We start from the raw sequence: 27858 nt of genomic DNA, 5'->3' as shown, positions 1-27858 counted from the left end.
GTCAGAAGTCAAAATGTGAGAAACTTAAAGTGCTAAAACAGAAGGCACTTCACAAAATTGGTTCACTGAAACAATTTAACATAACCCATTTAATGTCCTTCACTTCAAAATTTGGCAGTGAAAGCTTTTTTAAAATTGTAGCAAAAGGTTAAAAACAGCTTCTTGGCAGTAAAGCTTCAGAAAGAAAATTCTGCTAAGTGACAAGGCTTGGGTTGTGGGTTTTTTTTTTTTGCGGGGGGGGGGTTAGGTAAACAGAAGGCTGCAAGAAAAAAGGGGGGGGGCAGGAGGGTTTGAGAACTTGGGATTTCTAAGCTGAGTTACATTAATGTAACTTGTGAAAAAATACCAGAGAACATTGATAAAAGCCCTTTCTTCTGGTTTTGAATTTAAGGTGTTTTGTGAAGCAAGCAAGGAAGCAAAAGGAAATGCACCCCCAGAGTCAGTGAACTAAGAGGTTATACATTCATTATTTAAAATACTTAGGTTATGAAGAAGTCTAGAATGTTATAAAGTTAGAGGTAGATATGACAGTCTGGTTCCCACCGAATCTAATAATTTAGTATCTGCACATCGAAAAGATCACAGACTCCTTCATTATCATCCAGGTTAAAGTTGTAGTCATCTCCGGGAGTAGGAGAGAGTCGTAAGAGAGGAAAAACTGTAAAACAAGAACAGTTTAATCAATCATAGAATCACAGAAATCTATTATAATCAACATCCAGTAAATTTCAAATCATTTCCATCAGAAGGTAAATAAAAACTTTGGTGTCCAGTGTCAGTAGTCCAAAATGTTACAACTTGCTTTGCTTTGGCAATATTTGTCTGCAAGCACTGGACTGTGCAGTGGGGATCCTGGTGCAACTCCACCAAAATAAGGTTTAAAATAATTTAAGTGTAGACGCAATTTATTTACTATGCTTTAAATGAATTTCCTTTGCTATCTTACCTGCAGCAAAGCCAGTGCAGTGTAACAGAGATTAGTCTCCTCTGCTGCAGCAAAGCAACACTTAAGCAGCCTTTGTGGTTGGTACTTAGCAGTGGATCTGTTGTATTATATAGCCTCCATTATTGTAGTATCTGCCTCACGGTCTTCAAATGTATTTTTCCTGTGAGGTAGTGTCATGCTATTATCCCCCTTTACAGACTGGAAACTAAGGCATGAAGAGACTGAGGATATGTCTACACTGTGTATGAAAGTTGATCTAAGCTACACTATTTGAGTTATGTTAATAGCGTAGCTTAATAGTAACTTAGATCTACTTACTGCAGGGTCCACACTACGCAATGTCGACTGTGTAGCAGCTGTTTTAATATGAGATATTTGTAACGAATTTTGGAATCAGATTTGAACAAAAACCTAGGGAAGTGATGAATTCAGATATGAATGACATTTGCCTGTAATAACAGAGGACTAGACTCAATGCATCAGGAGATCCCTTCCAGTCCTACATTCCTATGAATGAATCACACATTCTTAAAATATAACTCTTATTTAAAAAAAAAAAAATGCTAAATGCTTACCATCTGAAGACATCAATTCATCAATGATATCACTACTAATAGTTCCTGTTAAACACAAAAGTACTTATTTGTGAAAGTCAACACAGGTTCTGTGCATTAAACAGCTACTGAAAATGGAGAGTGTTAGCTGGTAGACTACTACACTTATAACGTAATGCTTTCAAGAGCAGTAGAGAAAGTCAACCAGACCAGTATCCTTCTGGGCTTAAAATAGTAAAACCCCTTGACTTTTCCCTTTGGACAGTTTCTGGTGCTATTCTTAGGTTACACAAATACTTATAACTACAAAGGGAATGTAAGCAATGTACCAGAATGGAGCACCTCTATCAGGGATGCACTTTACCCAAAACCAAACAGCAACCACAGCCAAAATGATGAAAAGAAAAGAGCTCCAGGAGGGACAAGGGAAAGGCTGCAGACAAGACAAACTGCTGGCCTCTTCTCCCCTGGGAAATGTGCTGCTTGCTTTGTCAGTAAGGGTTAAACTAAAGAGAGTCTGCCTACCTGTGGGCTCATCCATCTTTGCTATATCAAATGTGTTTGGCTTGAGAATACAATTAACATCCAAGGGAAGCAAGGCCTGATAGGCATTTGAGCTAGTAGTAGTTGTTGTTGCATCTGTTGCAAGGCTTGTATACAGTAAGGAGTCCGGAAGGCTAGAGTAAGGAGTTGCTGGAGTTGTATTGTTCTCTTGCACACTGTTGTCTACAATGGCAGAAAAATACATATTACAAAGTCTGTTATGGTAAACTATATGCAGACACACCTGTATTTGGCTAAGTCTTACTGGTAGAACATGGCCAGTATTTAAGATGTCATCTCCTTTCAAAAAGTGGGCACAGGTGTCAAGGCCCTTCAGAGATTTGGTTCACAATTTCTGTAGTATGTTGCTAAACGGCATTTGATTATCTTAGTGATAAAAACAAGTTCAGGTAATCTCCCTCACTGAGCCTGCTTTTCACATAAAACTGCCTTTTACAACAGTAGGGAGTGTCCTAGTACAAGCTTGTCAAAGGTAAATGTTCAAGCTTTACATTCCAGAAGTTTGAAGCCTTTTTCATACACCACATGCAATCGCCTTGAGGAACAGCCACGAACCCTGTTGTGGGCTGGTTCCTGTATCACTTCTGAGGTGTTTCTAGTATAGGATGATAAACTGCAAGTGGAACAATCCACTTCAACAGAACTCTGAACATAGAACAGGAAGAGGATGGTGACCACCCCCTGCAACTTCCAGCCAGCTGATAGTAACTCCATTGGTGTCAGGTCTCAGGTCAGCAGCTGCTACATTATGCTAACAGTTGATTCCCTTTCTCTACCCCATCTCTAAACAAATCTCTTTTGGGCATGGGGTTGAACAAACCATGGACCCACCTGATGGTGTATCTGTTACTGGGGTATGTGGCAAATGCTGCTCCTGGTTAATGTCATGCTGCTCTGATGGATTCTCAGTAGATGCTGTAGGTTTTGAGGGAGTCACTGGAATTGCAGGTTGAGATGGGGGCTGTGCAAGGTCATCAGGTGGAGGAACTGGAAACACCACAGGTGTGGGGGAACTTGAGTCTTTATTAATAAGCAGCACATGGATTGGTCCTGAACTACTCTTAAGACTGATCTGGTATTTCTTTTGTCCATTTTGTCCCTTTAAAGGTAGCACATTGAAACAACAGTTACAATTCCTAGTGACTGACATTTAAGCCAGAGGACTACATGCAGAGACTGCCATAGAAAGTAACAGAAACACATAATTGCCTACATAGAAAACTTTTATTTAAGAATAAAATTCTCAAGGTGCCAATGCAAGGTGACATACAATTTTCTAGTCATAAGACCACATTAAGACAGTTTTATGCTAAGTTAACTAACATCACAGATCAGACAGAAAGAGAGACTTAAAACCAATACAACACACCCTGTAACCAACAAGATTCCAACCCTTCTACATTCTCACATAATTAACAACTGACACATGGCACTCAAGTACAGAATTCTGTACAATGTTCATGTAACTGAATTCAAGCTTAGCTGCCAGTCACAGCAGGGTTCCCACTAAAACCTGACCCCTGGGATATACAGTAGCCTTTCTAAAATAATTTTCTCATCTGCAAAATTGACTTAATTGGAATTAACTGTCCCACCATGGCCAAATCCTTCTCTCTCTGATTCAGTGAACACAGGACAATTAGTGTTAATGGGGACAATTTCCCTGCAGAATAGTCAACATGAAGCCTTCATGTTAAAGAGCTAGTTCTTGTGATTCAATCTGGCATGTGCAGTGCTGCTACCATTGGCCAGTTCATCGGATTAAGTCATTATCTTTCTATTGTGGGAACAGGTGAGATATTTCAATCATGAAGACAACTAATACAAGTTATCTGTGTCCAGCAGTACAAAGGACAGTCTCATTAGATTAGCATTGCAGTTCACCTTGTGGCATTTTTTAAAACCTCCTTGTTTAGTTACTGCGATTTTACTCATTCCTTGCTCAAATTAAAATATGAAATGCATCAAATGGAATCACTATCCTCCCACAACTGCACAAAAAATGTTTGCCAATTTTTCCCCACCGGTGTAGGCAGCATGAAAAACTGAAAAGCACTGTATCACAGAAACAAGATGGCAGAAGGTAAAAACATGAAGCAAAGTAGATTGTCTTGCCCATCCATCTTTCTTGGCCAAAGCAAGACTGCGCTCTCTATTATTCTCTGTTGCGCTATCCGGTCTAGTTCTTAATGACAATCAGTTTTTCTACTGCTTATTCTGTTGTTCTATGGGGAATCTGATTTTGGTTTCTAAATTCCTTGGCCCAGCAGGGGTTGGGAGGAGAGGAGCTTGCCACTGAAAGACCAGCATTGACAGACTCTGAAGGAAGCACCACTGCTTTTTGCCTGAAGGGAAATGGCAGCTACTTGGCTTTTGCAAGCAGAAGAGAGAAGGAGGAAGGGGAAAACCCAACGTATCTTGTTTTAACTGAAAGGTCTAATCACTTTTAGTCTGTCTAGATGTGCAAAACTGCTGTTTATCCAATATCAGACCACATCCAATTAGGTGAATCCTATTTTTTTCTCCCACACAGATGAAGACACAAACCTTGCTAGCTGCAACACAGGCATCCTTACACCTCCCACACCACACATATGTAAGCAAACAGTTTGTACATACCATTTCAGGTATAGGTACTTCTAACTGTGTACCACAAGGTGCTTGAATTGCTAGAAGTGTGTCTCCTAGTGAAGTAGTAATTTAAGAAAATGTTAACCATACGTAATTTTACACATTCTTGGGTTGTGTACACTCAAATGGAATATAGTTCTTTTCTAATGCCACTTCAGCATTAGTTTGATACAAATCCTGCACGTTTTGAAGTGCTTCAGGAACAAATTCTAACATGAATGAGAGCAAAGCTTGAAGAAAACTTGTTCATCTATGTATTCATAACCATAATATCCAAGGATAGGAGCCATCTGTGCAGATGTTTTGTGCTTATCCCCTAGTTCTTGGCTTCAGCTATCCCCAGTAGGATGGCTCCACTGGAACTGTACTGTCAGGTATTCCCCCTGGCTGCAGCTGTCCACAGAAAATATATGGAAGCCTGGGCCTAAGTTGTCTTTTCTGGAACCTCTGGTGGGTCAGACCAACGTGTCCTGTCCTGCCCTGCGTCCTGCCCTGCCTCCTCCTCCCCTTCCCCCCGCCCCACAGAACTTGGACAGGTCCTGCAGAGCCTGCATTAGGAAAAACAATGCCCCAGGGGCAACCAAGCCCCCCCTTCCATACATCCATGACTGCAGATGGAAGAGACATCTAATAGTTCATGAAGCTTCTGTCAAAGTATGTAGTTTCAAAGTATCAAGTACGTATGTATTGTGAGTTCCATTTCTTATAAACATAATTACACTTGCAAACATTTTCTAAATTCAAAATAACTATGGGAAAAAAATGGGGGTCTAAGGTTCTAATGAGGTGTATGTAACAATATAATAAATACAAATAGTAATCCTCATGTTGTAAGAACTTTGTTCAACAGTGGGAATATGGAAGCCCTGGCCCTAGATCTTCATTAAACAGCTATTTTGTATTGTAGGATATGTGTTTTTGGGGAGGGGCTGGGGTGAGGGAGAGAGGTATTTGAAAAGATCCCATTTCTAGAGGTTTCAAACAAACAGCTTTCTTTCAAGTCTGATGGTTAATGCACGAGAACATAAGAATGGCCATACTGGGTCAGACCACTATCCTGTCTTCCAACAGTGGATGGTGCCAGATGCTTGAGAGAATGAACAGAACAGTGCAATTATTGAGTGCTTCATCCCCTCTTGTCCAGTCCCAGCTTCTGGCAGTCTGAGGCATAGGGCAGTCAGAGCATGGGGTTGCGTCTCTGATCATCTTGGCTAATAACCATTGAGGGACCTATCCATGAATTTAGCCAATTTTTTTTTAACCCATTTACAATTTTCACCTTCACAACATCCCCTGGCAATGAGTTCCAGAGGTTGTTTGTCAGTGGTGTAAAGAAGTACTTATGTTTCTTTCAAACATGCTGTCTATTAATTTCATTTGGAGACTTCCAATTATTACTTCTGATTAGTGTGTTATGTGAAGGAGTAAATAACACTTCTTTCTTCACTTTTTCCATACCATTCATAGCCCTCTATCACATCCCTGCTTAGTCATCGCTTTTCTAAACTGATCAGTCCCAAACTTTTTAATCTCTCCTCCTATGGAAGCTATTCCATACCCTTAATTGTTTTTGTTGCCTCTCTCTGTACTTTTTCCATTTCTAATATATCTCTTTTAGAGATAGGGCAACCAGAACTGCACACAATTTATATAGCAGCATTATGATATGGATTTATATAGCAGCATTATGATATTTTCTATCCCTTTCCTGATATTCAGTCAGGTTTTTTTTTTTTTTTTTTTTTGACTGCCATTGCACATTGAGTGGATGTTTTCAGAGAACTACCCACAGTGACTCCAAGATCTTTTTCTTGAGTGGTAACAGCTAATTTACACCCTATCATTTTGTATGTATAGTTGGGATTATGTTTTACAATGTGCATTACTTTGAATTTCATTTGCCATTTTGTTGCCCAGTCACCTACTTTTAGTGAGATGCCTTTGTAACATTTTGCAGTTAGCTTTGGACTTAACTATCTTGATTTTTTTTTAAATCTGTAAACTTTGCTGCCTCATTATTTACCCCTTTTTCCAGATCATTTATGAATATGTTGAACAGTGCCGGTTGCAGGACAGATCCTGGAGACCCAGCTGTTTATCTTTCTTCACTGTGATAACTGACTATTTATTCCTACCCTATCTGTTAACCTGTTACTGATCCACAAAAGGACCTTCCCTCTTATCCCATGACTTCTTGCTTTGCCTTTGGTGAAAGACATTATCAAAAACTTTCTGAAAGTCCAAGTACGCTATATTCACTGGATCACTCCTGTCCACGTGCTTGTTTACCCCCTCAAAGAATTCTAATAGGTTGACGAGGCATGATTTCCCTTTACAAAAAATCATGCTGACTCTTGCCCAACATATCATATCATATGATTGTCAGACACATAGGATGAACCTGTTCTTTACTATAGTTTCAACCACTTTGCCTAGTATTCAAGTTAGGTTTACTGGCCTGTAATTGCCAGGATCACCTCTGGAGCCTTTTTTAAAAATTGGTGTTACATTAGATATCCACCAGTCATCTGGCACAGAAGTTGATTTAAGCGACAGGTTACATACCACAGTTAGTAGTTCTGCAATTTCATTTCTGAGTTCCTTCAGAACTCTGGGGTGAATACCATCTGGTCCTGGTGACTTATTACTGCTTAATGTATCACTTTGTTCCAAAACCTCCTCTATTGACACCTCAATCTGGGACAGTTACTCAGATCTGTCACCTAAAAAGAATGGCTCAAATATCAGAATCTCCCTCATATCCTTTGCAGTGAAGACAAATGCAAAGAATTCATTTAGCTTCTCCGCTATTACCTTGTCTTCCCTGGTTAAACCACCTGCTCCAAACATCTTACAAAAATACAGTCTAGCAGCAACTTACCATTGAAGCAATTACAGATGTCTTCATGAGTGACATATGAAAATGTGATTTATGTCAAGGAAATTTTCAAGAAGTAAGAAGCTAAGATTTTTGCCTAAGCAATGTGAAGTTGATATTTAGTGCAGTTTACAAAAGAAGTTTGTGTTCCTACAGTGTGTTGTTTAGGGCAGGTCTACACTTTAAATTTTTACTGTTACAGCAAATGTTGGTCAAGAGTGGGATCTGTGACTGACATAATAGTGGCAAAAGCCCTTAAGATGGATGCAGCTATAGAAATGCAGAATTTTGTCAATATTAGCTATGTCCACATTATAAATGCTTTGTCAATATAGTATACCAGTATAACTAGACCAGAAAAGCCTTTCAAGCATAGCCTTGGCCTTAGGCTACCATTAGAAAGTTTCCAAAATGTTATTTAAATATATTTCACACATACTACCACCATCTCTTTTTTACTGATAAGTCTGGTTAATATCATATCACTATGATACAGTATGTCCAAAGCCATCATGGATCAGCATGAATACTGGATGAATCCAGGATGAATTCTGCCAATGACGACATACCCATCAAAGAACTAGATGCAGCCTACAGAATAGGCAAGGGAAGCCGCTTTGAAAGGAAACATCCTGTGTTTGTCCTGGGTTTAATTCATAGTCTATGGGAATTTCTCTGTTAAAAAGCCTTAAATTCAAGGTTTTACCTGTCAACTATAAAAATACACAGGTCAGCACTGGAGCTTGGAAAAATAATTGTTTGCTTTACTGAAAAAAATAAAACAGCTGCTGTAAGTATAGTTATTGATAAGTCAACCGAACAGAAAGCTAAGAGATATTTTACTGTTTCTGTGCAAAAACTACAGCAAAATCAAGATATTGTCATTATCAAGAGAGGAAAAAACGTTCCCAGATCCATGTTCTGTAAGTTTTTCTTCTAAATAGTTTAAAAGTAAATCATTTTGGTTCTAATGATTTTGTCTGACGGAATTTGGTGCAAATTATATTTGCTAACCCTGCCACCATTAACACACACATTATTTTGTAATAATTGCAAGCCACTAAAATGTAATTTAAAAAACCACCATCAAATAGGAACCTGTTGATGTTTAGAAGTAGGGCAGAGAGCTCTGAATATATCTTAATGCAAGCGCACAGCAGGGCTTTCAAAGGTGTAAAACAAGTTCTATTCTAAAAATTTGTGTGTACACCCGTATCCTCATACACTTACAACAACTTTGAAAGCACCTGCTTTCCCTTTCACTTTCAAATTGGTCCTAGTCAAAACTCCTGAAAAACAATATTTTGGGTTTAATCTTGTAATCCCACCACATACAATTAATAAGTATTTCAAACTGAGTACTGCACATGGCCATTTTTTAGAACTGGACTTCCCTGAGAAACCATTTGCAGCTAGAAAGACAGTGGCATATATTTGTATAAACTATTTTGAAGTTTCATGCAATATGTTCTCAGTCGATGTTTCAACTGGGTTATAACTAATTATTGTAGTTTCCACTTCAAATCTACCCTATTTCAAAAGTAAAAGCTGATTTCTGAAAGTCATTTTATCTGTAATGTTTAGAAGTAGAGGCCAGGCACTCAGGGTTTTGTTTTGCTTACTAGGTATTCAGCTTGCAGTATCACGCAAGACAAAACTTAGCCCGACATTGCTTTAGATATTTAATTACATTCCAATTACTAAATTATTTTGTTAGCAAGGTTTGGTACACTATTCACTATTAGATCTTCTCGGGTGGCTTGGGGTGTCAAATCCCACTCCATTCCCAGCACTCTCAGCAAACTGACTCCACTCAGAGCTTTGTGAAACTGAACCAAACTGTGCCTTCACAATCAATAATTCATTTAAAAATGGATTGTTGCACATGCAGAGTAATCTCTTTATTCAATGGGAAATTTAAAATTTCACAGCTCATTTGGGCCTCAAGTCAGCATAGCACTTAAACACATTTAATTGCTTTGCTGATTAGAGACCTTACCTATTATGTTATCTGAATTGACTGGATTCACTTCAGAAGAGCTGCAGTCTATCAGGTTAATGATCTGTGAATTTAAGCAGCCCCTGCCCTGATAAAAATCACTTATTTGACTGGAGCAGTTTGTATTGAACAATCATAATATAGTGTTAAGTGCTTTAGAACTACTTATAGATAAGAGTGCACTTTTCCCTCTCCAAAATCTCAAATAACCTATTTTGTTCAATAGCCTCTAAGGGCTTGTCTACACTAGCACTTTACAGCACTGCAACTTTCTCACTCGGGTGTGAAAAAACACTCCCTTGAATGCAGCAAGTTTCAGCGCTGCAAAGCGCCAGTGTAGACAGTGCACCAGTGCTGGCAGCTATGCATCTCACGGAGGTGGGTTATTTTAAAGTGCTGAGAGAGCTCTCTCCCAGTGCTCTGCCGTGACTGCACAAGCCACGTTAAAGCGCTGCCACATTAAAGTGCTTTACCATTGCCAGTGTAGACTAGCCTTAAGAATGCTAAACGTGGTTACAAAAAAATGAGCAAACATAGTTTAAACAATATACTTATTACCTGTTTACACACACGATAATTTCAGTTCCAGTTTCAACAAGCCTCAGGAGTTTGTCAACTCATATCTTTTCAAAAGATTTAGATTACCTATCCTATGAACAACCAAAGAAGAGTATCCTGGAGTATCCTAAATCTAATTTAAATCACAAAAGCAATTAATTTAAGTTAATGCTAAAAGTCTGGATTTTCTGCATTAAAAAAAAATTACCACTGTGTAAATTTCGGATGGATTATTTCCAGATTACCATTGATACAATCACAGAGGTTAAAACTTGAAAAGACCTATTAAACCAGTGGTTTTCCACCCTTATTTTATTTGCAGACCCCTAAAATTTTTTGAATGGAGGTGAGATCCTTTTGGAAATCCTAGACAGTCTGTGGACCCCAAGGGTCCATGGACCACAAGTTGAAAACCACTGTTATTGATCATCCAGTGCCTCTTTCTGCCAATATAAGATTGTTCCCTCCAGTATATCTTCGCACACGTTGTCTAGCTTGGTTTTAAAATGCCACAAGCAAAGTTTCTTCTACTCCTTTAGATCTCACTGTGTATTCCACAGCCTAATGGATCTTGCTATTGTCTCATAGTACTTGTTTCACAAGGTGAGTTAATTTCACTACCAGTGCAAAAGAAAACTGAAATCACATTTTAACAGAAAAATGCTTGAGACCAATTCTATTTCTTCTAGAGTTAGTAAACCCCACTTGGTCACCTAGTTCAAGTATCTTCTCACTTCTAGAGCAGGTCATATTATGTGATCAACCTTTTAACATATAATTGATGCTTCTTTAATTCTGTTTCATGAATGGACACAACGTACGTCCCAAAGGATATTGGTTGTTTGTGGAGTCATCCATAACATTTTTGATGCTTTGCTGCAGCCACAATTTTTGCTGATCCAGCTCTTTTTCTTTTAGTTCCAAATCTTCAATTTCTGCTTCAAGATACCTCAGTCTGTCTATTACTTCTTTTGTATTGCAGCCAGCACCTACACCTCTTTTAAAAAGGTACAATATTTTATGCAGTCACAATATGGGTAACGATAATGTAAAAAACTACAGAGAGAGAGAGAGAATTTGAAGCATAGGGCTTGCTTTTTTTTTTTTAAACCTACCATATTAATTATATTACGAAATACTAAGAGATAGTAAAATTCCTGCTTTTCTTTTTTAAATAGAAAAATATTGAAAAATGTCTTAAATGTGGGGCCAGCGTTGGGATTACAGTCACTGTTTTCCATTTTTATGGCAGGTGGCATTCTCTGTGTCAGGACTGCGTACCCAGCTCAATTGCCCCTAGTTAGCTCTTCACTGGGGCGATGGGAGAATGGAACGTTTTCTCATAGACCAGGGGTTGACAACCTCTGGCACGCAGCTCACCAGGGTAAGCACCCTGTCGGGTCAGGCCAGTTTGTTTACCTGCCGCGTCGGCAGGTTTTGGCAGACCACAGCTCTCACTGGCTGTGGTTCACTGTCCCAGGCCAATGAGGGTGATGGGAAGCAGCGTGGGATGTGCTGGCAGCAGCTTCCCCCACCCCCATTGGCCTGGGACGGCGAACCGCAACCAGTGGGAGCCGCAATCAGCCGAACCTGCGGATGCGACAGGTAAACTAACTGGCCCAGAGGTTGCCAACCCTTGTCATAGACAGAATCTTAGGCTAGCACACTGCCTACCTGGTCCTTGGCACTGCTCTGTTCAACTCTACCACATGCATCACAGCCACATCCCCAATCCCTGCCCAAACTCATCTTGAAGTTCAAAGATTTATTTATTTTAAGTAGCAAGTTATAAAATTATGTTATATAAATTTTAGTGCCCATAAAAATTGCCATATTGACAGTCCTGAAATTTTAATCTAGACATAGTACAGTATGAAAAACACAATGCTAAATTGCCCTCAGATATGCTGAAAACCTCAGACTTCACGGCTCAGAGTACTTCAGTCTCCAGCACCATTCAGTTTGTGGTGTCTCTGAAAACAAGGATGCCAATTGCAGTGAGGACACGTGGTCATTAGGAACTGGACTGAGACCACTGACATATTCTACATAGGCTACCACTGATTACAAAATGCATTTTAATTATTGTTGAATATAGCCAAGGAAAAAGGAACAAGGCCAACTTTTCCCTCCCTTGAGAATGTGAAATTATGCAGAATTGACACGTCTTACTTCCACTGGATGCTGTTTTTTGACTTTTTCTCAATTAAATCTATGCCTTCCAAAACATTGGTGATGTCATAGATTCTTCTTTTTTGTCTCACAGCAAGAGTATCAGCAGCCTGTTAAAAGAACAGAGATAAGTGTTAGCAATCTGCACACCAAAGGCAAAAAACTGGCCCATTAGGCTGGTCACTTGAAGCTCAGCAAGCTTCCTGGGTGCTACAGTTTCCAGGTCCATGGTTTCTCAACCTGCAGGTCAGAACCCAAAACTGGGTCACCAATACATGTCAAAGAGTTGCAGGGCTGGTTAGGCTTGGCTCCTTGCTCCATGTGTTGTGACCCGGTGCACAGGGTTGCAGCGCTGCCTAGGTTTGGCCTAGCAACCCCTCCATCATGATGATGGGGGGCAAACTGGGCCAAATTTGAGTGAGGGGTGCTACAACCCCATGCGCCAGGTCACAATGTTACTCACACAAATTCCTCCCCTCCCCCCAAGCAGGGTATCCAGGCTAAACCAGAGCAGTACTATGACGCTGGTGTATGTAACACCCAAAGTGGGGCGCCAAGCCCAGCCGGCTACAAGGACAGGAGCCGAGAGGGAAACAGTGTCATGTTCTCCAGTAAGTACTGGCCTCCCAAAGTGCATCCAGCCCTGCAACTGAGCAGCATCCTATCTTCCATTCCTGTCCTCCCCACCAAACTTGCCCCTACCCAATGTACTCCTCTCACTCAGCCTGGTGGCTTCCCCTCTGTCATGCTACCTATACCCCCAACTCATTCTTTTCTCTATTCCCCCCACTTTACCTCCAGGACCTCAAATTCCCCCCATCCCTCTACTGCCTATGGGCAGTATGTGGGGCTATATACTTGGGGGCACTATAGGATCATCGCCCCTCCCCCAGACTGCTCTGTTCCCATATCCTTCCCCCCCCCCGGTCCCCCGCATCCCTCTGCCTGCCCCTAATTCCTTCCCCAGGTTCCCCTCCACCTCTGACATGGGTCAGATGGAGGGAGGGTGTGTTTTGGGGGGGGGGGATTATCTTGGCTCACCTCCCCACCCAGTTGCAAGGGGCAGGTTCCAGCTATTCACATCTGGCTGGAGCACCTGGAATCTTAGCTCTGAGTCCCCCTGTCCCCTGCCCCCGCCCCCAAACCACAGAGGGGAGGCCTTTGGGTTGCAACGTATCATCACGGTTTATAAATGGTCCTGAACTCAAAAAGATTGAGAAACACTGCTCTAGTCATAATTCTGAAGGGAAAGGGTTCACTATTCAACAGTCAAACATTTTAAGGCTTTAGTTTTCAGTTTTTACCAATTTTTAATAAAAAACAATTCCCAGTTTTTACAAAAGCTATTATTCAGTTTTTATGGATTTTAACCCAATTTTTGGACCACTTAAGTACATGAAAAGTACTGATTATGTTAAACAAATCTAGCTAATGGACTGGATTTTCTTACGTTAATAACAAATTAGTCTGAGTGTAAATGCAAGGCTCTCTGTTAAAGTAAGGCAATACAGTGGAAGATACACACATGTACATGCATGCGTGTATGTATAGTTAATGTACAGCTAATGAAATGAACCAGCATTAAACTGCTTTTACTTTCAACACTCTGAACCTTTCTTTTTCGTTGCTTTTTCGTTCCTTCCATCCCTCAATACTAACTGCTACTATTTACCCCAAAAAAAGTGACACTGATTTTTTTTGTATCAGTTTTCACCTTTTTTTTTAAGGTTTTGTAACAAAGACTAAAATTTCTCAGGAATTTATCAAACAAAATACAAACCACAAACAAAAGGCTTTGCACATTCTGCACCACTCTCCTTCAAGATCAGAGGTCCTGGCTAAGTCCAACCAAACTGCATATAAAAATGGCATGCAGGGCTCTACAATCCATGCTCAGAGAATCCACCCATTACCTCAATATAGGGGCCAGTTCTTCCACAGACAGTTGGGTATATGCCAGGCAGGAAAGAGTATAAAGGTGCTGTGCATATCCCAAATATTAAATAATAAATCCCTCTCCTTCCTCCCACCCCCCTAAAAAAGTCTGAAATTTTCTTTTTGGAAGGTGGAGAATAAGAATATGGAAGAAGGAGGGCAGTATCTCTCTGCAACAACAAACAAATAAACCCTCAGAGTAGAGGAGGCTAGTAGGGAGTCTACCTCTTCTGGTGACTCTGAAAAGCTAATCCCAGTTCAATGCTGGATTAACTCATGTTCATCTTGGAACCACACATCACGGAATATAGTTAAACCCTCAATAACCGGGGGTAGTCTACGCAAAAAAATTTTAGTGTGTCTTATGTGACATAAAACGGAGCAGCTACCTTTTGTTAATATATCTCTGGATCCCACCATTGGACCTTCTCTCCAAATCATTGAGGAAACACTTAGGGCGACAAAGCAGATTGATTCTTCATGTGTTCCATTAGAAATGTAGAAATCGTATGACATAACTGAGTGTAGCAACTTTATAATTAGGAAAGCCTTTAATACAGACCCTTGTGTTAAGGCATAATACACAATTAGAATTCGGAGTAGAACTGAGTTTGCTTTTATATAGCGTGTTCCATACTAAAGCTATCGAAACACATAAAAAGAAAAGAGACAGAAACATAGCATAGCAATTTAATGGACAAATGTGGAAGTCATTCACTAGAGAACAGAAATGTTGATTAAGTCTCCAGAATTATTCTCTACCTTCTGAAAAAAGCTTAGTAAGCATAACTTCTACCCGGAAATCCAGCAAAGATCAGTAGAAAGAATCTCATTTTAAAGCCATCTCTCATAATTAAACCCAACAACATCCAGCACTTGATTAAAGTTCCCCTATTTCTGCTCCAGAAGACATAACCGCAAACTAAGATTCAAACCAACATACAACTCTTCTCCTATGAGACTGAGGAATTAAGAATACATACAAAGTACAGGTGGATTAATATGTGAATCAAGGTAATAACCTATGACCCAGCAGAAAAACAAGGCCCGAGACAGATGAGTTTATCCCTAAAAAGGAATGAAGTAGTGGACAAAAGCAAAGGGCACCCATTCTACTATTGTTTTACTTCAAGTGATACTGCAAGTATTGCATGTCCCGCTTTTTAAGTCGCCTCTAAAAATAGAGAAGGAAACTGGAACTGGTGTGTAGAAAGTTTTATTTTTAAATAAAGTACTCAGTCTTCAAACTATTTAGTAATGATGCAGAAGACATCAAACTATTTAAATAAATAAAATACATGTGAGATTAAAAACAAGGATCTTGGAAAGCAGGAGAGATAGATAATGATGCCAGGAGTCATTTTATTGAAGAATAATGTGATAGTAACTCTTTGCATTTCTAATCATGAAACTCACTTGTACATTATGGTCAAAATCTACTAATGAATACACTTCGTACATCAGTCTGTGTAATCATACATTAAAAATGCCAAAAAACAGAATAAAAATAAACCTATTGTACAGCAAAGGCCATACACTTCCATCTTTTCTAAAACATAACCAACTCACTGACCTGCCAAAGCAATTATGTCCTCCCAGGAGAAAACAAGTTGTAAGGAATTTCAATAGACCAAACCACACTGATTGGCATTTTAATTAACAAGATAAAGATACAGTATAAAAGGAAAATGGGGAAGACAATTTTCACAGTCTTGCATTGTAAGTAAAGGAATGCTACTTCCACTTCACATGCAGTACGTATCAAACAAGGTTATTAATGGTACGAAGGAATTACTACAGCCCATATATAAAAGATATTAAAATAGTAACAGCATGTTGTACTTTTCTGGTTTATTAAACAAATATGCAACCTTAATTTTGTCACCCTATGCATATGGATTTTGTTACAATCCTTACTTATATGATCAGACACTATTTTTTCAGAGGACTCCTGCCTCATTCAGTGCAAAGGATGGACTGTGCTCACTTAATGAGCAGCTATTCAATATTCTGTTTTCTCCTCGTTGTTCAATGTGTGCCCTATGCAGTGGCAGTTTAACAAATTTGCACCCCCCCCAGGCCCTCAAAAAATTGCACACCCCCCCCCCCGCACCAGCTCACCTCTGCTCCCCAGCGGCAATTCTGGGAGGGAGTGGGGAGAAGGGGAGTTGTGGCGTGCTCAGGGGATGGCGGAGGTGGAGTGGAGGTGAGCTGGGGAGCTGTTCCCTGCCACCCCCCACCCCAAGAGTTACTCCCAGCGCCCGCCAGCCCCAGCTCACCTCCGCTATCCCCCGAGCACGCTGCTACTCGCTTCTTCCCACTCCCTCCCAGTGCTTTTGCATGACAAGCCTGGGAGGGAGGGGGAAGAAGGCATTGTGGTGCGCTCAGGGGATGGTGGCGGTGAAGCGAAGGTGAGCTGGGGCGGAGAGCGATTCCCGGCCCCCTCCCCTCTTGGGTTACTCTTCGCGCCCGTGGGCCTCAGCTCACCTCTGTCCACCTCCTCCCAGCAGGCCGCTACTCGCTTCTCCCTCCCTCCCGGCGCTTTCGCGTGGCAAGCCAGCGAGGGAGGTGGAAGGATGGAAGCGTGGTGAGCCTGGGGGAGGAGGCGGGCTGGGAATTTGGGGAAGGGGCGGAGTTGAGGAGGGGGCACAAGCAAATTTGCCGCCCTTGCAAATTTTCCGCCCTAGGCGATAATAAGCCACTGGTCCTATGCATTATTTACTGCAAAATAGTCAAACCCTGCTCTAAAGCCAGAATTAATTTCCTCACAGGTTTTTCTACGGCATTCATCATACTCTGAAACCTATAATATCTGACTGCTCCACAGATTTGAAGGCCAGAAGGAACCATTGTGACCATCTAGTCTGAACTCCTGTGTAACAGAGGCCACAGAACTTCCCCACAACATTCCTAGAGCAGATCTTTTAGAAAAACCTCCACTCTTGATTTAAAAGTTGTCAGTGACAGAGGATCCACCACAACTCTTTGGTAAATTGTCCCAGTGGTTAATCACTCTCAATGTTAAAGATTTCAGACTTATTTCCAGTCTGAATTTGTTGAGCTTCACCTTCCAGCCATTGGATCCTGTTACACCTTTCTGTACTAAACCGAAGAGCCCAAAGTTAAATATGTTCCCCATGTAGGTACTCACAGACTGTAATCAAGTCACTCCATAAGCTTCTTTCTCCATTAAGCTAAACTGATTGAGCTCCTTGAGTCTATCACTATAAGACATTTTTGAATCCTTGAAGCATCTCACGGCTCTTCTCTGAACCCTTTCCAATTTATCAATATTATTTAATTAATGTTTACAACCCCTTGTAAAGTGGGAGTGTTGGTGCACGGGGGAAGGGGGTATTATCTCTAATTACAGATGAAGATCTGAGGCAAGGAAGGTATGTCTACACTGCAATCAGCAGGTGTGATTGCAGCACCTGCAGACATATGAAAGCACAGGTAGCTGCACCCACTGGATCTGCCCAGTCAGGACCCTGGGCATGTACTCTACTGACCACTGCTGAGTCTTCACTGTTATAATTACTCAAGTTAGCTTTGATGTAGCTAAATGAAAGTTAGCTCAGGTAAGTATACATATCCTGCAATTAAACCTCTGAATTGCAGTGTAGACATACCTAATGAGATTAAGGTCAAAAGTAGCCACTAATTTTGGGTGCCAAATACAATACATCTAGGACTGATTTTCCAAGTACTTAGCATTATATAGTACTTTCTAGGATCAAAGCACAGTTCCCATTGACTTCAGCTGCAGTTGTGTGTGATCAGCACTTCTGCAAATCAGACCCCAGGGTCTCATGTCAGGCACCCAGAAAATGAGGAACACACAATTAGTAATTACTTGTGAAAAGAATGGTTTAGGTGACTCAGCTAGCATCACATATGAACTCTGTGGCAGAGGCAGGGCTAGAATCCAATTCTCCAAGGCAGTGTTCAGCTGCCCTAACCATGAGACCATCCTCTCTCCTCAAATCCCCTGCCTCATTCACAATACACCTTCCAACTTCCACAACAAATAAAGCAGGGGTCCTACGGACAACAGCTTCCTTCACTACACAGTTCTGAGTGATCCCCAGAGGAGGCCCAGCCTGTGCACTGATGGAGGCAGAAGTCCCTATGGACAAAACAGCAAATGATCATATAATCAAAGACTTTTTCACAATGCATAGCCACAAGAGCGTGAGTTAAGGTTAAACAGGCAAACTCAATAATATTCCTTTAATTTAGTTTTTGTGTAATTTCCTAAGACTTTTAAATAAGCAAACTGGGAAAAAAAAAAAAAAACAGTTCTAGCATGTAGCATCTTATTGATACCCACATAGGTCATTGGCTGGGTTGGAACCTTTAGACCTTTGCCACTTGAGCTGACAAAAGTAGCAGGTTGTAATCTTTTATGCTAGAGGGGGAGGAGACACTTTGCCGGTGTGTTTCACTCCGATTTGCTGACAGCAGAGGAATGATGAACTCAGGAAACCTAGGTTTTGTTCCGGGCTCTGGAGGGGAGTGCAAGCATGGACTCTTTTGCCCATTCCTCCCCATGTGTGAGCCCTTCTCCTCTGCTCCTTCAACTATCCTTGTCCTAGTTCTGTCTCTTCTCTACCCCAGGCTCCTTATCCTAGTCCCATTCTTCTAGCCTACCCAAAGTCAATCTCCATTCCTCAGGATTCTCATTCCAGTTTCAATCGCCTTGCCCAGTCAGTCCTACTCTAACCCCCCTGTACTCCCCACCCCAGTCTCCTTCTCCATCCAATATCACTTCTACTCCGCACATCTCCTTAGCCAATGTTTCTCTCCCCGATCCTGGCTTCCAGTCACCAAGACCCCACACCCACCCATGTTCTCTGTCTCCACTGGCTCTTAGTCCTAGTGTCATCCTCCTGGCTTCTTGCCCCAATTTCTTTACCCAACCAGTACCAGTTTTACCTTACACCCTGTCTCTCTCTCTGCTCAGCCTTGATTCTTAATCCCTGTCTCTTCCCACATACACGTACTGGTCCACACCCAATCTCCTGTCCCAGCCACTTCCAATGTCCTTCCCACCCTTGGTCACAGGCCCAGTTCCCGCCTCTATCTCCCAGACTTCTTGTCCCAGTACATCCCTTCAAGCTCAGCTCTTCTCTTTATTTTTGCTTTTCGAAGAGAATTACTGGCACAGCTTAGCCTCCAAATCCGTACAGAGTACGACCCTGGCGCTTCAACGCATAGACAACGTCCATAGCAGTCACAGTCTTCCGCTTCACATGCTCGGTGTAAGTAACGGCATCGTGGATCAGGTTCTCCAGAAACACTTTCAGCACCCCGCGAGTCTCCTCGTAAATGAGACCTAAAATATGCTTCACTCCCCCACGACGAGCCAAACGGCGAATAGCTGGTTTCGTAATGCCCTGGATGTTATCTCTCAACACCTTCCTATGGCGCTTAGCGCCTCCTTTCCCGAGACCCTTACCACGACCAGACATATTCGCTAGATTACAGACAAAACTGTGTTTTTATGTTTGCATCAGATAGATTCCTCCTGCTCACTGTCTGGGCAGGAGATCGATTTCTTGCTTTTAGTTCCAGTGCCCAGACATGGCCCACAGCAGCCCAGATCTGTAACTGCAGGGAAAATCCTATTCAGGCCCTGGCTGGAGGATGCCCTGTGTGGACACAATCTTCAGGGAATTTAGCTGCTAAAATGTAAGATCTCTCTACTAGCCATGCTGCAATTTTTCAAAGGCTTATAGCATGATCAAATTTGGGTGGATTTTCAGGGGGACATCAAAAGACATTCCTGATGTAAAGGCTAACCCCTGCCAAATTTCAAGTCCCTATTCCAAAGCATGGGGGGTACTAGGGCACCAGAGTTCTATCACATGGACAAAATATATATTTTTTTCTAGTTTCTTCTTGGAAATAGATGAACAGTTATGGCTGAAATTTTCAAAAAGAAATTCATTCTGAGCCAGATACCCAGTATGGAACATCTCGGCCCAAATGGTTACAATTGTAAACAGGACCTTTCAGTGGGAAATGCTATGAAAACCACACAGGGCATATTTTTTAATATAACAGCTGTGCTGGAACAGTCTATTCCAGATTTATACTTAATTATTTATATATCACAGTTTCATCTTTATGTAACAAAGAATTCTGCTTCATAGCTGAATTAAAACCCACCCCCCGTATCTGCAGAAGAATGGAGTTAATGGTTGTCTTTATTACCACCTGTGGTTAAAAAAAAAAAAACCTATCCATTTTATACTGTTAGTCTGAGCTAGCAGACCGGTCTCAAATGCATTGTCCCATCCAAAAAATACACCCTTCTAAAATAAAAGGGGTTTGAAAAATGTATATGGCAGATGATATGGAAAGGGCCCAGCTATAAGAGGAAAGTGACCCATTTCTGACAAAAGTTTTCAGCAATGGTTTGACACTGTCCACAAAATATTCCAACCCATAAACGTGTGGAAACTCTTTAGTTACTACTACAGACAGGACAAAACTGGTTTCAACACAATTACAGAAGTCATGAAAAATGCCATGTTTGGCTAAGTTTTAATGACTGGGAGGTAAAACTTTCAAAAGCACCTTAAACGTCTAAGTCCTATTAGCTTTCAATAAGACTTAGGCTGTTAAACACCTAGGTCACTTTCAAAATTGGTGTTTTTGAACATTTTACTTAAGACGTCTCAACAATTCTTTCACTGTTGGTAGCACCACCGCAGATAGAACTCTTATTGGAAAATCCCTTTACAAGATGTGCCAAGGTGGCTCACAACAGGCCTGGTCTACAAGAGAAAAGGCCATTTCACTTCAGTTGGGATCACCTCTCCTTTCTCCTCCTCCAAATTTCTCATTTTTGGAATTGCTCAATAAAATACACCTCTACCCTGATATAACACTGTCCTTGGGAGCCAAAAAATCTTACCGCGTCATAGGTGAAACCGCATTATATCCAACTTGCTTTGATCCGCCGGAGTGCGCAGCCCCCCGGAGCACTGCTTTACCGCGTTATATCCAAATTTGTGTTATATCGGGTCGCGCTATATTGGGGTAGAGGTGTATTTTTAGTGGAAAATAGCTGCACAGTAGTCACCATTTCTAGTAACTCCTCCCATTTGAAATAAATATGTAACCCAGGCAAATACTACTTGAGGCTTTCCCTTAAGAAGGCTCATGACTGGCAGAAAATACACAGCATGATGCACAGATTCTGTGAATATTTAGACTGTGACCCATTTTATGCTTCCAAGGAAGTTTTAAAAGTAGTTCATTGGTATTTGGTTGAAATTAGAATCCAGGCACATTTATCAAAGCAGGAGCAGCATCAGCATGCCACTAGTTACAAGAAGTAAGGAGTATGCTGCTTCCCCATCCCTTAAAAAAATATAAACCTTGTCTTAGACAACTTAGCTCTGCTCTTCTTGCTCGCTGTAGCACACAATGTGCATGCTTGCATTTCTACAAGCACTGCTTCTTACCTAATTGACATGTGGCACCATTTTCTGATGTGATTAATTTAGTCTCTTTTTTCTTGTTTCTACTTTTCCAGTGGGATTTTTTTTGTTTTGGAGCCTCCTTTCCTCTTCATCTTTCTGATCCCTTCTCTTCTCACTTTTTCACTGATAATTTTATTTTATCGCCTAGACCAAGCTTGTCTACCCACACAGTTATTCCAGAATAATTTAACAGATGGGGATGGACATTATTCTGGAATAAGAATGTCCACACATGGGACGACTGAAAAATAACTGTAGCGTTTTAAATTCAGACCCTCCTTTAATCCAAATTAATTCTGAAGCGTAGACAGGCTCCCAGTTCTCCTCCCACAGTCCATCTACCTCTAAATGTTAACAAGGTATGTATTTAATGCTAGAACCATTGCCAATGACAGGCATCCAGAGCCATCTAAAGAGAGAACTGCTACTAGTGACCACTTACGGGACAGTGCACCAGAACCTAATGGGTCTGGAAGAAGGAAAAAGAATTACAAGACAACCACTGTGCAGTATCACATGCCCAAATCATAATCCCATAGCCTGTTTTAACAGTGGTTTTCAAGCTTTAGTCCGTGGACCACAAGGGCACTTGCTAGTGGACTACAGGTAGATGGCCAGCTCCTCCTCCTCTTCATATTCTACTGCTAAATCTGGAAGCTAAAAACACCTTTATTTAATGCCTTCTAAGTATTATTTTCCATGTAAACAACTGCTGTAGTTGTCACAGAAGTGTTACAGAAATGGTAAGTGATTTTGAATGGGAGGACAGGTGGTTCACAAGGCAATGTCTCTTTAAGATGTGGAACCCCTGGCCTTATAAAGATGCCTGCTACTGGAACTAAAACTGATGAGCCACCTGCCTACAGAAATACCGTAACTCCCTGAAAATGTAGTTATGGTATGCAACTTGGTTTCTACCTTTCTTAATTGAGACCTGTGTAACTGCTTTACAGTAGATATTGGGCTAAACAGTTATTCAGTTTGATTGGTCATGAAAGTACTCAACATTTATTCAGTATAGACTGTGCTTTAATAAAGTTTACCAATACACTACGTAAGCAGCCAACTAACATCACCAGACAGGCACTGCGATGGAACCCCAAGGCAAGCGGAAAAGAGGCCGTCCAAGAAACACCTGGCGATGCGACCTTCAGGCTGATATAGCCCATTTTTTTGCTACCTGGAACCAGCTACAGTGAATGGCCCAGGATAGAGGACTCTGGAGATCTGTGGTTGGCGGCCCATACCCCGATTGGGGTGACGGGCATGAGTACAGTAGTAGAGTAGACCATCTTCTACTCATACCTAACAGCTCAGCAAACAAAATGTGTATGAAAACAGTTTCTGATTTAAACCTAGAGAACCCCCAGGATGGAGTAAAAGAAGTAGTAAGATTTAAACCTGAGCCTTAATTTTCATTCTTCACTCAAATTTTCTTTGCTTTTCTGGGTAAAAACAGACAAAGCTTTAAATATCAATCATCACTACTACTATACTAGCACGCCACTGAGAGATCCTACATACCCATGAAAAAGTGAACAGATAGACAGACAACTCAGGACATGTCTACACCTGGAGTTATTCAGGATATCTACTGTGGAAGAACTCCATGTGTGGAAACACTTATTCAGGAATAAGAGTATCCACACATGGAGTTATGCCAAAATAGATATTCTGCTTCTACTTTATTCTAGAATAACTTTAATATGTAGACAAACCTTTAGATACTATGGTGATAAGAATCATAAATACTAAATAAATTAACCCTAATAGTTTTGGGGAGCCATTATGGGCCATTATGTAAATATACTGCAGTGTTCAAAACAAATCTCCGTTTGCTCCATCATCTCTGGAACCATCATTACTGACTGTAATTTCCATTACTCAAACTGTCTCAGAGGATACCAAAGTTCATGACAGATAATAAAGTAAACTTCACAGCAGCCCTTCAGGCAGGGATGTTCTATGCTCATTTTGCAGATGAAAAAAGTTAAAGCACAAAAAGGCTTACTGACTTGTCCAGGATCACATAGGAAGTCTGCGGTACAATCTGGGACAGTCCTAATATATTCTGGCTTTCCTCGAAAAGTTTCATTTTCATGTCATACCCACCACTTTAGTCATTAGCATTTCTAATCTATACGAATGCTGATGCACAATACTAAACACTAAGAAAAAGTACATTTTCTCCTCCAATAAGTGTTTATTATTAATTATATGGGAGCACAAAATTTTCAAGCTAACTGCTATTGTATTTTGCACTAAAAACAGTACATGAGATCTCAGTCAATTAGCCAAAATTCATTTTCATTGTACATGTTATTTCCTAATTAGAGAAAAAGTGAGTAAGGTAATATTTTTTCACTGGACCAATTTCTGTTGGTGAAAGATCCTGAAGGAGAGCTCTGAATAGCTCGAAAGCTCGTCTCTTTCAGCAACAGAAGTTGGTCCAATAAAAGATATTACCTCACTGACCTTGTCTCCCTAATATCCTGCAGCCAACATGGCTACAACAACATTGCAATTAGGGCAGTTTGGGCAGAATTATTCATCCTTTTTCAAGAGATTCATCTGTAGGTAATATGAATTTTCTATCATCAATAGTCCTTGGGTGCCCACCTGACTGTAGGGATAAATTCTGCTTCCACTAAAATTCTGTTACTGATTTCAGTGGAATCAAGATTTGATGTCTGAACGCCCTGCTTCTTCCTTCTGTGAAAATTTTCTTCAGTAAGTAGTCTCCAGACTACTTCAAACACTAAACAGTTTAAAAGACCTCAGCAAACACAACCTCTTGGCCACCAAAGCATCACACAACAGACAAGGTACAGTTAAATAAAGGATCTCTGACAAACTCCAAATATCAGATCTCTGTCACCAGTTGGATACATCTGATTGGGTATCAAGACAACTACTTTATGTTACACCATTTCAAAATCACTTCAATTTGGGATGCTCATAATTTATAGCCTGAACAAGTGCTGAAATGAGTTAAAGGGATACAATCAACTTTGCAACTGAATATCTTTACGTTTCTGATTGAGCTCCATTGAAATAGTATGTTCTGAAAAGTTTTGTTTTGTATTGTTTAAAAGTTCTTTTGTTTATTAAAATTACCTACTTTTCTGCTCCCCTATAGACATTTAAGGGTCTTTTCAACAAGAGAAAAACTGTTTATATAGAGAGATAGTGAAAGTGACAATATACATTGCTGTCAAACGCACAATGTGAGCAAACCAAAAGGAAAAAACTTTCACTAAACTGTTTCAGTTAAGGTAATCTTGGATATTACTTTTAAAATGTTAATACATTTTAAAGTGAATTAGCTGGAAGTCATCTTTCTTCTGTGCAAATGCAAAAAACAAAAGATACTCATTTTCTATCAGCAAAATCAGAGTTTGCAAGTACAACATAATATTAAAATGTATCACACTACATTCCCCAATTTCCAATGGAGGATGTAATGTACAGAATAGACTCTTCCTTTTACAAAAAACTTTCCAGCGTCTCTGTCAGTCATAGATAGAAAACAGGCAAAGAAACCTTAGTCCTTCTTCAGTTCCTGAAGAAAAGATGCCAACAACTGCTTTTCTGAGGTTTCTGTGAACATATGTTTAAGTCACACACGTTCCAAATGCTATATCTCCACCTTTTTCAGAGTAGCAGCCACGTTAGTCTGTATCAGCAAAAAGAACAGGAGTACTTGTGGCACCTTAGAGACTAAAAAATCTATTTGAGCATAAGCTTTCGCAGCCAAGTGCTTCCATCAAAATAACCCCAAAACAAATGATATACACAAACTGCCTTTTTCTAAAAATGGAAGTTAGAAGCACTAGTAATGCATAAAAATAAACCAGAGTGACCAGAGCTCTACAACATGACCCAAACTATGGAGACTAGAGATCCAGTTCATCATGATCTGGCAGGAGGCTTCATCATGCCCTCTTGAGTTAAGTTGGGGCTACACCTTATGCAGAGATCTGTCGTCTCTATGAGTGCTCACCCAAGGGTAAGGTGCCTACAATCTGTTCTGTTCTGTAACTGTTAAGAGAGCCTTTTGGTCTCTTGGAAAGTTGAAACCTCTTGGCCTGTCAAAAAATGACCATCCAATCGCTGAAATAAACAGTGCAACAGAGAGAGCCTTACAAGTACAGACCAGCACAAGACTTATACCAGTGGTCCCCAAATTGTGGGGCACGACCACACCCCTAGCAGAGCACTGAGGAAGGTACTGGGTGGGGGGGTGGGAGGCCCCAGCCCCCATTGAGGTAAGGGAGGGAACACCATGCTTCCAGCCCAGTCTGCCCCCAGACCACCTCTGCTCCTAGCCTCTCTCCCCTCCCAATCCCATTAAGCCCCCAGTCCTCTCTGCCTCCAGACACAGATACACTATTATAGGCGCTTTTACTCTCTGCTTGGTTCTCAGGCAGAAAAGGTTCTCTTTTGCAACCTGTGCTTGCCTCCATCACAAGTGATTCATGACACTGGTTGGGGCTCCACAGATGTTGACAATTTACAAGTCAGCCCCATTACACTGCAGGGGAACCTGAAAGGAAGAAAACTCATGCTCTGACAGGACTCCACTCTCCCTTGGGAGAGGATCCTACTCATGTTTCAGGCCCTGCCAACTGCAACCCTTTCCCACTAAAACTCCTTTCTCAGTCATAATGCACCTTTTAGTTTCTCTTTGGAAAGTGAATTGGGGGGGGAGTTATTGTTTGTATAGGACTATGAGAAATAGAGCATGAGAAAGAGAAAGAAGCCTGTCTATTCTCTCTCACACACACACAGGCACCACTTTCAGCTCCAGATCCCTCCATGTCTTTTCCCATGTTCAGCCCCCTTACACAAAGACACCCTACGCCAAAACATATTATGCCCGCCAATGATGTTCAGCTCCACATCCACCCCAACCCTGGGCCACCTCCACTGCAAAGACCACCCAGATCCACCACACACAGGGTGACCCCTCCCACAAACCGGGTCCTCCCCCAGAGACACTCCAACTCACAGGTGTGCCAACCCACGCAGGGACAAGCAACCATGCCTTCACATTCACAGCCACGCACCGCCCGCACGCTACCCAGGTCCGACCACCCCCTCCAGCACCCCGCCACCCTCCTCACGACCCCCGGGCCAGTCAGCCCCTCACATTCACATGTAGGAACTTTCCCCCCTCCCCCACACTCCATCCGCTTCCAGATCCCAGCCTAGCCCAGGAACCCCCTATGGATCCGACCCCCAGGCAGCTCCCATCCCCTCAGGGGCTTTCCTCCGACCCGACCACCCCAGGCCGGCCCCGCCCCGCCCCGCGCACGCACCGCTTTCAGGTCCAGCACGCCGTCCTTGGCCTCCTGCAGCAGCGACACGAACTTGGTGGTGAGGAGCCCCAGGCTCTTCTCGTGCCGGCTGCTGCCGCCGCCTGCCGCCGGGCCCCCCGCGCTGCTGCTGCTGCTGCTCACCGCCTCGGCCAGAGCGGCCATGCTGCTGCCCGCACTCCAGCGAGCGCGGCTTCCCCGGCGGCGGCGGCGGCGGCGGCACCACGTGTCACGGGCGGCCCCGGCCACAACAATCCGAGCCCCGCAGGAGCCCCAGGGGAGGCCGTGCGAGGAAGGAGGAAGTGACGCTACTCACCGCTGTTGCCTGGAGACGGGCTGTTGGGGGTGGGACTTGGGCGGGGAGGGAAGGCAGCCGCCGGGAGCGCGCAGTCTGCGCCGGTCGCGGCGCGTGAGCGAGCAGCAAGCAGCGCGCCGCGAGGGGAGGGCTGGGCTGTTGCCGCAAGCTGGCCGTGCTCCGGCGTAGGCAGGGCGGCGGGCGGGTGTTCGTCGCGCGGTGCCCAGCAGGGCTGCTGCCGGAGCAGTTTTTGCAGTGCGGGTGCTGCTGATGGAAAGCCTGTATGTGGTGAGCGAGAGTGTGACTGTCTCGTTTGAACTCACCCGCCAGGGGTTGTTCCTTAGCGCCGCCCTCCAGCGGGGGGAGCCAGGGACCTGCACCAGGTGTCGCTCCGTTGGGTGTGATGTTTTTCATCCCAGTCAGTGTGAAAGCCCTGGGGCGGAAGCAGGGACGCCAGCACTGTCCCCAAAGGGAAAGCTACAGGTGCCTCTGGAGCTAGGCTCGGGCAGTGG

General features: G+C 42.2%; 2 protein-coding genes across 2 annotated transcripts; both read right to left on the bottom strand.

Annotated features, from left to right (window-relative positions):
* Nucleotides 1-246: 246 nt before the first annotated feature.
* Nucleotides 247-27309, bottom strand: E2F5 (E2F transcription factor 5). The gene is made up of 9 exons (XM_030553376.1): nucleotides 27055-27309; nucleotides 12303-12412; nucleotides 10966-11127; nucleotides 7577-7620; nucleotides 4684-4748; nucleotides 2896-3163; nucleotides 2026-2226; nucleotides 1522-1566; nucleotides 247-658 (listed from the first exon to the last, which is right to left on the bottom strand). Exons 1-9 carry the CDS (start codon nucleotides 27214-27216, stop codon nucleotides 549-551), a joined length of 1167 nt encoding a protein of 388 aa, XP_030409236.1. The 5' UTR covers nucleotides 27217-27309; the 3' UTR covers nucleotides 247-548.
* Nucleotides 18634-20348, bottom strand: LOC115646927 (histone H4-like). The gene has a single exon (XM_030553392.1). The coding sequence runs from the start codon at nucleotides 19709-19711 to the stop codon at nucleotides 19409-19411; it is 303 nt and encodes a 100-aa protein (XP_030409252.1). The 5' UTR covers nucleotides 19712-20348; the 3' UTR covers nucleotides 18634-19408.
* Nucleotides 27310-27858: the final 549 nt, after the last annotated feature.

Source organism: Gopherus evgoodei, chromosome 2, assembly GCF_007399415.2.
Source record: "Gopherus evgoodei ecotype Sinaloan lineage chromosome 2, rGopEvg1_v1.p, whole genome shotgun sequence".
Lineage (NCBI taxonomy): Eukaryota > Metazoa > Chordata > Testudines > Testudinidae > Gopherus > Gopherus evgoodei.
The sequence above is the reverse complement of the archived record's forward strand: the minus strand, read 5'-3'. Positions and strand labels throughout refer to the sequence as shown.